Source organism: Dromaius novaehollandiae, chromosome 10 (assembly GCF_036370855.1).
Source record: "Dromaius novaehollandiae isolate bDroNov1 chromosome 10, bDroNov1.hap1, whole genome shotgun sequence".
NCBI classification, from domain to species: Eukaryota; Metazoa; Chordata; class Aves; order Casuariiformes; family Dromaiidae; genus Dromaius; species Dromaius novaehollandiae.
In genome coordinates, this window is record NC_088107.1 from 3127967 (window position 1) to 3139988 (window position 12022).

The 12022-nt window shown below is 52.3% G+C and overlaps 1 protein-coding gene across 1 annotated transcript in view; it reads left to right on the forward strand.

Annotated features, from left to right (window-relative positions):
* Positions 1–10524, forward strand: part of MEGF11 (multiple EGF like domains 11) — a 298039-nt gene extending 287515 nt beyond the window's left edge. The window contains exons 25-27 of the mRNA XM_064517860.1: positions 1900–1956; positions 7748–7954; positions 8109–10524. Of these exons, the coding sequence (XP_064373930.1) occupies positions 1900–1956; positions 7748–7954; positions 8109–8269 (425 nt within the window). The 3' untranslated portion in view covers positions 8270–10524. The remainder of the gene's footprint in view (positions 1–1899; positions 1957–7747; positions 7955–8108) is intronic.
* Positions 10525–12022: the final 1498 nt, after the last annotated feature.

Sequence of the window (12022 nt, forward strand, 5' to 3'; positions counted from 1 at the left end):
GATCGCCTCTCCCTGTGTCCTTCCAAACAGGCAGCTCGCGCCTTTTCTTAGAAATCCTCCTGTGATGGGGAGTCTCGGTTTTTCTGCAGCTGCTCTGGCGTAAGCGAGGCTGGCTGGCGAGATGCGCTTCTGCAGCCCGGGGAGGGCAAGAGCTGCCCAGTGCTGGCTCTGCACCAGAAGTCAGGTTCACTGGGGCCAGTGCTGGGTCCACAAGGATCCTGCCCTCCAGGAGGGCCCCCAGCGAGTCGGGGCCTCCAGAGCTGGCACGATCAGCTTGCTGCTGCTGCAGAAGCCCGTGCGGCTGTAGCTGGTGTTCCCCACAGGCCTGGCAGCAACGCTGGTGGAGCTGAGCTAATTAAAAATGATCAGAAGATGTATTCCTTCAATGCTGAGCCACACAAAAGCAAAGTGCAGGTTGATATTGCCGGGTCCTCACAGCACCCTCAAGGGTTCAGGCCTTGCCAGCCTTCATTCAGGTCTAGGACTTCACATTCGCGGTGGGGACATCTCTGTAAAGATCTCATGAGGATGCTCAGAGCAGATGCACCATTATACACACGTTGATGGACTATGCAGCAAGCACAGCTAACTGGTCCAGCATAACCTCTGTTTTGATAAGTCATGAAATCTTCATGGGCCTTAACCTAGACATCAGGATGTTCTCATTAAGCCCCAGCAGTTACGAGGACACTGTCCCACAGGATCTCTCCTATTTTTGTTTATCTCTAACTTTGGCGTGACTTGTTAGAATTTCAACTAATTGGGGCGGACTAGGTCCAGCCCTTTTCCTGTGCTTGGCAGTGGCAACTCTGAGAATCAGAGCACAGGTTGTTACCTCTGATGTGTCAGCAACACAGCAATTGTCTTATTTGATGATTTTTCCTTAGTTAGCAAAAAGCCAAAGTTGCCATGAAAAAGAAACTGGGATGGCACTGCCAGCGGTGGTGGCAGATCTTTCTTTAGAGACCAGAGGACATGCAAGGACAAAAAGCCAGGAGACTTCTGGGACACGCTGTTTGCAGAGCTCTTTTAACAACATAACTGAGTTACGTGATGGTGGATACTATAAGCCACTAAGACATTTCTATTTCAGTAACCAAATTTGTGTTGATTTTGCTAGTCAATAAGAAATATCAGACTATGTCGTTAAAAAGATTTGAAGACTTACATTAGATTTTACTTTGACCTGATTGATATCTAGGATAATTTTCAATAATGAAAATGGAAGAGGTTCCCATCCTCTTCCACCGCTGCCCATGTAGGTAGTGGCAGGTTATTCTGCAATCGCTTGAGGCAGAAATCTTTGCTATCAACTCTGCACTCTTAATTGCTGCATTTTCAGCCTGCTGTAGTCATTCAGGGATGCATCTCGCAGCAGTTATTGACTTGTGCAAATTTTAAAGCAAAGTCATGTAAACTAATTTAGAGCTATTGGGCACACCATCTTGGAATTTGAGACTGCGAATTAAATAACATACTACCCACCAAGGAAACAAAGCCTAAAATCAGCTGCAGAGTAATGTAATGTGACCTGCAGTCTAAAACTTGAATTGATCTGTTTGGGGTTTCCATCTAACACAGTGATTCAGTAATGAACATACCAGCAGGTGTTTTTTCTGTTCTCCTGACGGATGGCTGTTCCTGGTAATGAGCAGTGCCCTGTGTCAGGAAAGCCCTCCCTTCCAGGGAGGCTCTTAAGCATATGCATAATTTTAGGCATGCCCAGAATCCCCACCGCAGCTGAGCGCGTGCTTACAGCTACAGATGTGCTTAAGAGCCTCCCTAAACGAGGGCCTGGATGTACAATTTAGAGGAAAGAATATATGCTGCTCAGTAGTCAAAGCAATCCAATTTACATAAATATTTATGTGTTTTCCATTATATATCATTTTTATGCAGGTGCTTGTGGGATGGATAGACGTCAGAACACATACATAATGGAAAAAAGCTTCAAAGGTATGGTATCCAGTGCCTGCAGCCACCCTGGCAAAGGGTGTGAGGAGGGTGTCCTAGACGAGGTGAGCTAGGAGCTCTGGGCGCCCGGGAGAGTGGCCCTGCACAGACAGAGAGGGACAGAGCAGTTGCCCACAAAAACGTGCCTGCTTGGCTTGGCTGGCAGCACTCCTGACTCCGAGCCGCAGGTCTGGGGCCCAGAAATGATGGATGCAAGTCTTCGTGCAGCCGGAGGCTCCTGCCTCGGCAAGGCAGCACAGGAGGGCTTTGCTGCAGGGCAGCGGCTGCAGGTGGAGCTTGCTGGCCAGGGGAAGCTCTGTTAGAAACCAGCTGCCATCCTACAAGGTGGCAATTGCTGGCGATGGCCTGGAGCATGTGCCCGCTAGGTCACGGCTCCGTAAGGCTCTTTGGGCGTCCTGAGCTTGGACAAGGCCACTAAGAGAAGCAGCTGGCCCTCTGTGGCCTTTGCAGAAAGAGAGGGGTAGCAGTGCCTGAGAAATGACCTTAGGACATTAACGTGTTGTGTTGGCACTAAGGAGGTCAATGTACACCGATTCCAGGGCAGGTCCGAAAAGGGGTCACAGATGACTTATGTGAACAAGGTCCAGTGTTTTGAGATTTCAGTTGCCCTCCAGGTTTACATGGAAAATAAGCTGGTTATGTATATGGACTATATGGCACAGTGAGGGCCCAAGGTCCAGAGGCCCACCAATATGGACATGCTCGGTTCCCGCGCTGGTGCTAGCGCCGTGGACGTGGGTCCAAGCCCACGCGGCTCTGGGGCCTGGTCTGGGGCTTGGCTAGTGCCCGAGTGGGCCAGGAGATGGAGCCAAGAGGCTGCCTCATCCTGCAGGTGCAGGATTCGAGCTGTGGCCCTTGCTTTGAATTTGAGGGTGTTGTGGCTGTTTATGCTGCTAGAAATATGGAAATATCACTGTTGCTGCAGGAGGTAAACACTAAACAGCCTCTTTCAGTTACACATTTGACTTGGAATTGGCTGAGCAGTAGCAGAAACAGTCCTTTCCCAGGTCGCTGGCTTCAAGACCCCACTGGTCTGCTGTGGCCGAGGTGTTACAGAGCTGGACTTTTATCCGAATTGCTGGGGATGCTGGCGAATACAAAGCTGGGCCACATAAACGGCAATGATCACTTTATAGCCAGGCCTGAAGGATACCATGCATTTTGTTCCTGCTGCTTACCCTGCACAAACCCATGCAGTAGGAATTCACATCCGTAGACACAGTCACACAGGGAGTGCGTACCAACATGCAAGAGAACAAGCATCACAGTAACAGGGAGCTGTGCAAAGTGTTCGCTGCTGCTATGTATGTTGTTTATTATTTAGGATACGAGCCCTTTTCTTTACATGTTTCTCTCCTGGTGGATTCAAAAAAAAAAAAAAAAATCAGCCCTAGGAGCCATGTCAGAGGAGTTAGTGGTTTTTTGGTAGCTGCTTTAGTCACCGTGAACAGCCACGGTGAGCGTGGGCAAGGGCAAGGCAACGACCTGGCCAGGACATACCAGGACCGCAAGGACATGCCGAACTTGCCCAGGTTTTTGAGTGGTTAAACATGCGGGGAGTTCCCAGCTGAGACTTCGTTGTGCACTTTTGCATGGCTAAATGTTTCTGCCGGTCTAGTCTGGCGTTTCCTGGGTCCAGGCAAGCCCGGGGATTCGGCGCTAGCTCGGACACTTTGGCTCCTCTCCAGCAGCTTGGGCTGTCTTGCTCCAGCGGCCTCTAGGAAATCACTCATCTGCACAACTAGACCCCAAGCACCGACATTAGACAGCAGCCCTCCAAGCCTGGGCGCAGCCGCCAGCTCCTGGCCTGCCCCAGCTCCTCAGGAAGCGGCCTGCAGAGCAGCTTCCACCTCCTCATCTGCAGCGCCCTGCGGCAATCCCCGCTAGCCAAGCACATCCGAAAGCCGCCTCCGAGCCGGGTGGCCCAGCTGAAAGCAACTCTTGGACCCCAAAAAGTCAGCAGAAAGCCGGGCCAGGCAGCTGCTTTGCTTTAATCTACATTTCTGCACCTTGCAGATGGGTCCCTGCAGCCAAGGGGCTGCGCGCGTCCCTGTCCCCGCCGGGGCTGGTGGGGCCTGAGGCCACAGTGGACTGGATGCCGCAGTGCTAGCGCCGAGCCCCGTGGCACGGTGTGGCTGTGGCTGGACACTCCCAAGGTCTTGAGAGCTAGCACAGCCATTTCTTCCCCATGCATGGTGTTTCAACGATCCCATTTCCAAGCTTTTCTTCACAGCGGAATCCCTATTCATTTATTTTTAAGGAATGCTGATGCACTTCTGGAATCGCCTGACTTCAGGCACTAACATTTTAAGGGAAAAAGATAACTAACCTTTGCATGATACCCACTAAAATCCCAGCAGCTGGAGCCCCTACTGCACTCATCTCAGCAACGGGCAGCTCTGTTCAGCTCGGCTCGTTTGTTTGCCGGGCAGGAATGCTTCCCCACGACTGCACCACGCTGGCCCGAAAAGCCGAAATGAGCCGTCGCTCCATTACTGTCGTAGCAGCGGTGAAGGTTAGCCGGGTTAATGAACGCCCCGGAAAGGAGCTCTGCGCTGGGTGGCATCCGTAACCGTGATTAAAGGGCAGGAGAGCGTCTGACCCGCGCGCAGCACATTGCCACCCCACTTCGGCTGTGGCAGTAGGTACCGAGGCTTGTGCAAACCAGCGTAGCGGAGGGACACGCACGTTTGGGGTCCCTAGGAACAAAAATAAAACCTCCTTTAAAGGTTTGGTGATCGGTATCCAGGCAACATAGACGATGGGGAGCTCAAAATTAGAGCACGTGCCTCACGTTTCTGCAGTGTGTCCAGCGGCTCGCTCAATTGCAGCATGTCCAGCCGTGGCTGGGGGCAGCCCCCCCAGGCAAGGCAGCCCGGCGCTGCCGGGACCGTCCTGCCGTCTGCTTACATGCGGAGCAACCGGCAGCATCTGCGGAGCTGCGGCGCGCTGCACATTTATAAATATGTTTGTTCTGAGTTAAATTAATTCACAAAATGAGATTTGACAATTGATGCCAGACTTTTTAATTAGCCCCAAATTACCTTAATGACAAAGTGACTCGGATGCTTCCGCATCCCTTAGAGTTAAATTCACTGAGATCTCGCACATAATGTGTCCGGCGGGCTAACGACTCCCTGGTGCACAGCGTGTTACCAGCCATGCGCTGTGCTCCATGAATTACATCGCAGTCGGAGCTAAGGGTCTGATCTCGAGCAGAGCCACAACTCCCCTTTATGTCCGCAGGGACCGGCTCCGAGGGATGCTGGGTCTCAGCATCTGCAGGGGAAAGGCCCGGGGAGCCCAGAGAGCCCAAGCGCCGTTTCGCTGGGGCTCCTGCCTCCCCTCCCTTGCGGTGCTGGCACGGGTGCAGGTCCGCTCTGCTGCAGAAGATAGAAGTCACTGAGCTGGACTTAATCACTTATATCAGGAGCCGGGGTGCTGGCCTATGCTGGCTCCGATGTGCCTGCCCTCGCAAAAGGCAGCACGGGCTCCCGCAGCTATTCACCTCCAGGCTCCAAACAGCACAGGCAGGACTGACTTTGGGGGGTTCCTTTGATTTTTCTCCCCACACTTTTTGACTTTAGAAGCTGGGTGGTCTTCTATAACCTATGTTTGATGTGTTTAAACCAAACCTGGTCTGGATCTGTCCCCTTCGCGCTGCGGTGCCTGCGGGGAGCCAGCAGCCTCACGTTGCCCTCGGAGCTTGCTTTGGCCTCTCGGAAAGCTACACAGCGCTGCTTGCCCGGGTTTTGCCTAAGCGCATCCCAGCCACGTGTCCAGGGGCCACGAGGAGCTGTGACTTGCCGGCAGGTAGAGCTGAGACTCTTTTGCTAGCAGTGACATTTAAGCCTCGGAGCTGAGTCCCTCCTCTTCCTCGGGGCCCATGTCCCTGGCGTGGCTGTGCGCCCGCGCCAGCGCTGGGAGCACACAGCTCCTTGCCTCCGCGCCATCGGGCTCAGCCCGCACAACCTCCCCGGCAGCAAAGACCCCAGAATGGGGACCGGTACAAATAGCCCAGGTATTCTCAGCCTAAAGATTTTCATTTTATTACAAGATTTGGCTTGGTCTGTTGTCTCCTTGCCTTCAAACACTAACAGCTCCTAGACTGCGTGGCATCGTAGTGTAAGTCTCACGCACAGCAAAAGCTAACAGCGTTGTAACCACTCGCGTACGAAGGCTTTGGTTTTGCAGGGTTGCTCCGTTGCTCTTTAGGAGAGGACAGGTTTCCGCTGACTTGCCTTTACCGGGCTCAGGTGGTTAAAGCTGGAGGCCAAACCCTGCTGCTGGGGCCAGGGAAGGGGTTTGGTGTGCTGGTTCCTGCCTCCTGCGCTGGGACAAAAGGGAATTGTTTCATTTTGAAGCTGCGGTGGTGTTAAACCTCACCCAGCCTGAAGCCAGCCTAGGAGCTCCTTCACTTTATTACTAAGTAATCGCTGTCCTGGTGCCAGGGATGCTCCCAGCCCTCCCGGTGGCCCAGTGCTGGTGGCCTCTGCAGCAGGACTTCCCGAGCCCTCGCTGGTCTGCCACCCGGCCGGTGTCACCATGCCGGAGCCCCGTGGCACTGAGGATTTGCTCATATTGCCAAAATTGGGGCACAGAAACACAGTCTCGCTGCAGGCCCCTGGGTACAAGGGGCCCCGGATAACGCAGAGCCGGCGAGCGAGCGAGCAGGCCGGGGAGGCTGGCCCCGGAGACGAGCCCCTTGGCAGGAGAAGCGATGTCTTGTTGTGTGTCTATTTCTTAACCTGAATTTCTCTTTTTGTCTCCCATACTAGACAGCGGGGGCAACTGGGATTGCAGCTATTTTGCAAGCCCTGCTATTTCACCCGGAGTATTTCATATATACCAGGATCTGCCTTTGTACTGTGCCCCGGCACCAGAAAATGCCTCATCTTTCATTGCATCGCTCTAATTCTAAATTAATGGCACTGCCCAGCAGGATGCACACAGCAGCAATGGCACGTTCGCAAATGTCAATGTTAAGACATATTTATTCTCTATTTTTTTTTCTTTTGATTTAGTTTTTAAAGCCAGACTGGCATGGGACCCCGCAGCGGGCTGGCGTACCCCAGCCAGGGTCCCCGCTAGGGGAGACCGGTGGTTGCAGCCGTTGCGCCAACCTCGCTCTCCCCACGTAGCACCTCCGCTGCTGCAGCCGAGGGCAGGGGAGCAGCAGATGGCTGTGACACTGGAGAAAAAAAACAGCAAAAGCGAGGTGCAGACGAAGGCTCGTCACCCTGCGGAAACCCAGGCAGCCTCTGCTAGCAGGAGCGGCCTCCTCCCGCAGACTCGGTGGCAGGAGGGGACGCAGAGATGGTTTGCTCTGCTCCTTGTGCCGGAGAGCCCCAGACCTCGGCGCTCTCGGGGACACGTGCACACGCTGCAGACGTTTCGCTCCCAAACACGCGGTGCCTTGCGTTGGCCCGATCCCCGGGGCAGGGACCCGCGGCGGGCCGGCATGGCCGGCGGACACGGCGCTCCTGAGCAGTTACGGGGAGGGAGGGCAGAGCTCGCCATCACAGATTACATCCCGCAGTACAGGACAACCAGAACCTCGCACAGGAAAACCTTCAGCACTGAGCAGGGGATTTTCCCGCTGGGGGAACGGTGGATGCGATGGCTCGGACAGCGCCAGAGCCCCAGCGCCGGGCGCCTGTGCTGGACCTTGGAGGACCTTCCTTTGGCCCTGCCCCGTCCCCCGGCTCCCGCAGAGGCTCAGCTGCAGCTAAGCCGGGAAAGCTCAATGCCCTGCTCTGTTCGTGTTTTGCAGATTACATGAAAGAGTCCGTGTGCAGCTCTAGCACTTGTTCCCTGAACAGCAGCGAAAACCCGTACGCCACCATTAAAGACCCTCCCGTTTTAACGTGCAAACACTCCGAGAGCAGCTACGTGGAGATGAAATCCCCCGTCCGCAGGGAGTCCCCGTACTCGGAGATGCCGGCTTCATCCACTGCCAATAAAAACATCTATGAAGTCGGTAAGTGGCTCAGGGCAAAGCCGCGGGCCGTGGCGGAGGCCGTGCTGCGGCTGGAAAGGCTGCGCTCTGTGTTTGTGCAAAAACGCACGAGCAGAGCAATTCGGGTTTTGGGGTCCCTGCTGTTCCTCTAACCCACTTTTCCTTGCTTTCGCAGAGCCCACAGTCAGCGTGCTCCAAGACGCCCGTGGCCGGAGCGCCAGCTACCTCCAAAACCCATACGACCTGCCCAGGAACAGCCACATTCCCGGCCACTACGACCTCCTCCCCGTCCGGCACAGCCCGACACACGCGCCGTCCTGGGACAAGCAGTCCTAGAGGGACGAACTTCTCCAGCACACGGCTGCAAACTCCAAGGAAGCAAAGGAGAAGACCGTCCCCATCTGCGCTGCAGGACGCAGAGGTGCCGTGGCAGCCTCCCGCGCGAGGACCTGGCAGAGCAGGGCGTCAGCCAGGGCCGACTGCTGCTGCATGATGCTATTTAAAAAGACGTTTTTATATGGGTCACAGGAACTCCCGGGAACCTCCCGCTCGCGTGGCTGGAACACGTCCCCCAGCAAGGTGCTCACAGGCTTATCCACGGCGTGTTCCTGCCCCAGCTTGGCTGTAAAATAAAACAAAAACTTCCTGAGCAGGAGCACTTAGAGTACGGACGGGCATCCCCACCACCTGCACCGCAAAACCGCTTGCTGTTAGGAACAAGATGACTAGGATTATGCTGGACTACATTTCACATCTTTGTCATGAAAATGGACATTTTTCTGAAAGAAAGCAGGGAAATTTGCAATTTCATTCAGCTGCTTTGGGTGGAAACCTCCCGCACCGCCATCGCCGTGTGCATCCTGTGCAGACCGTGCTTGGTAATTAGCTCTGATACGTTCACATTTAAGTACCAGGGTATTTGAGTAGAGGAGTATCACATACACCCATTCCATGCCGTTTTGCAATGTAACATCTTCACAAACATCCAGAGATCTTTAAAGTCTGACAATGATTGAGTTTAACCAATGAGTCTTATGCCCAGCTTACCACATTTTTTTTTAACAATCTATAAAATACTTTGATTGGTATAGATACACTTCAATTTTCTTTATACAGCTTCTCCTTTATCAGAACAAAGCACCAGATCTGTCAGGTGGTGCAAGCCAACCCAGCTGCATTTCCTCCGCAGAGCTACGCAGGTGCACACAGACTAACGCTGGCTTGTTTTCCCCCCACAATGCTGCGACACCTGGGCTCCTCCAGACCAGCTTTACAGACCTGCTCATCATGATTCAGCTAACAGCACAGTTGTGATACACCCTTTAATTTTGTCTGCATTACCATGTAGTGCAACTTTATCCATTGATGATTCTACCTGAAACGTCATTAAATTAAGCTGAAACTGGGTTTGCTTTTTCAGCGGCTGTTTGTGGAGTATTTATCAAGAGGTTGGCCGACGGTAAAGCTTTGGACTAAGCCACCGTGATTATTTTTTGTAACCTTTATTGACCTAGGAAGTAGAATACTTGCTGTTAAGCAGTTCCTTGTAGATTTTGAGCATGAAGTAGTATTGACTCTAAATATGTAATTTTATTAGGCAAACGTGGGAGTAGCAAGTTGATTGCTTCTTAAATATATAAAAAAAGATTCTGTTGCACATTCGCCAGTCTGATGGAGCTCTAAGAGAACGCGACCGACAACAATCAGTTTGGTTAAAGCATGATGCACCAGGCTCCCGCGCTGAGCTACGGGACCGGTAAGGGAAGCCCACGCGGCTCCTCGCAGCCGGCTTCGGGTCCGTTCTGCCCCTCGCTCTGGGGTCGAAGCGTCCCGGAGCCGCTCACAGCCCCGCAGCGGCCCAGGGAGCACCGCGGCAGCACCGTGACACGCTCGCGTCGGGACGCGGGGCCCAGGGGGCCGGCGCCGGCCCCGCTGTGCAAACACCGGGTCTCTGCAGGGAGGCGCTGAGCCGACCCCAGAAATCCTCCCCCCAGGCTTAGAGCAGCAGGTTTTCATGTTGCAGGATAACGCGTAAGTATTTACATGGATGCTGCATGCCTGCACGCGCGCATGGGGGCAATGGCTGATCAGCAATAGTGAGTTTGTTTTCCAGGAAAGCCTTATTTGAGATGCAACTAGACAATTATTTTGCAGGGCCAGTAGGGATACATTTCACATACACATACGGAAAGACTTACCTCAAAAATACCAAGAGAAAGGCAGTTTGCGACAAAATACTAACGTTAGAGACCTACCTTGACATCTAGCACAAGCAGTCTCCGCTGCCAGCCTGAGCGACGTTTGTGTGTGTGTTGCTGTGCTTTGAGATGAGATTCTGGAAAAGCAGAGATGTGCTCAACTTTCTTTCAAAGCTGGATTTTCACACCAAATGGAATGATGTGCATAGAGTTTAGCAGGAAAAAGAAACAAAAAAAAGAAAGGCAAAGCAAGTACATTCTTGTATATTAGCATTAGTTTAGAAAATAGGCACCAAAATGGCAATACTTTTTTAAGGCAAGACAGATTTGTAATATATTTGTTCACTGTGCAAAGGTATGCTGCCTTGTACGAAATAAACTGGATTTCTCTCAGTGTGCTTTTCTCGGCTGTACTCATTCGCAGGCTAGCGCTCACCTGCGTTCAGGCCTGTTTTGCGTACAAAGCGGGCGCCCAGCTCTGCACAGAAAGGCTCTGGAGGCACAGGCGGATGAGCCAGAGGCCGGTTTCACTGCTGCAGGATTTCTCAGAAAACAAACTGATGCAATTCAGACAGGGATTTGGAGTTAACTTCTAGCAAGGCCCAGCTTTAAAACATAATCTTTCTCGCAATTCCTCTGGTAGCTCCTGTTTCCAGCAGTTCAACCTCAGCAGGTCTCGCTGGGAGACCAGAGCGATGCAAGAGGCTGCCTGTAGAGGTGCTCGAGCAGAGGAGAAACACCAGCTCGCTCCGATTTCCAGGCTATGTATTTCGGTGCGTGCCACGGCAGCACACAGCTCTGCCGCACCGCGTCCCGCTGACTCCGGGGTTGTCTGCTGTCAGCTGGGGAGGACACGGGCCTCAGCACCTGCCCTGACGCACACATCAGCAATGGGACCAGGCACGCCGCAGCCGTTTCAGCAGGTTTGGCTGCTCCCAAGGAGCCTAGTCAATAAATTTTAAGCTGAGGTTTGCAGCAGAAACACTTCCAGAATTAATAACTCCAAGGCGATGCAGTGGACTGCTACATTTTGAAGCTTTTTCAATATTTGTGCATCATATTCTAAAAAAATCTTGTTAAGTAAAGCTCAGCACATAATCCTCTTATTTGAGAAGCCACACTCAATAAGCTATTTAAGTCTCAAAATTAATCAGGTTTAAAATGATGGAATAAGTAATTCTAGCTTAATAAAAATGTCTTTAAATCAGAACAATTCCATGTCCTTTCTGCTTAAGGGTGCCAACCTTGACACCCATAAAACACGCAAAACTACTGCTGCCTGCTGAACAACTCAGTAATTGTTAAGGTTTGGACTTTCAGACATGTAAATGATAGCAAAAGCTTTTGGCAAGTAAATCCCATTCTGCAATGTAATGTAAAAATCCAAGTAATTCAGAAAGCTCGTTTCAGTGCTCAAAAGCAGCATCTGTTATAATCAGTTGTCTCTTATTAGCAGAGAACAGACACTTCAGTACATAAGTGATGCCCACTACAGCCGAGAGCCACCACTCCGCAGCTGAAGGGGACCAACGGCCTCCGAGCTCAGCGCTCAGCCGCAGGAGCAGCGATGTCCTGCGCTGTCTCTCCAAAAGCACTTGCTGAGGTACCTTCTTACTCCTAGGAAGGTCCCCGACCTCAGGCCAGCCAGGACACGCTGCCACCACGCAGCAGTGCTTATTCAGGAAAAAGCATTACAGAAACATAAGCAAAGGCTTTAATAGGTAAGAAATTACATCTTTGTACATACGCCATTTGATTTTGCTTTAGAAGTCTGTAGGTTATGAAGGCTTTACAAACTATTGCATAAAGATTTCAGCTCCATGTTGCAGCAGTTCATAAGTACAAGATCAGTTTTTGCAAGGCATTTCTAAGACGTGTGTTATGATTACTA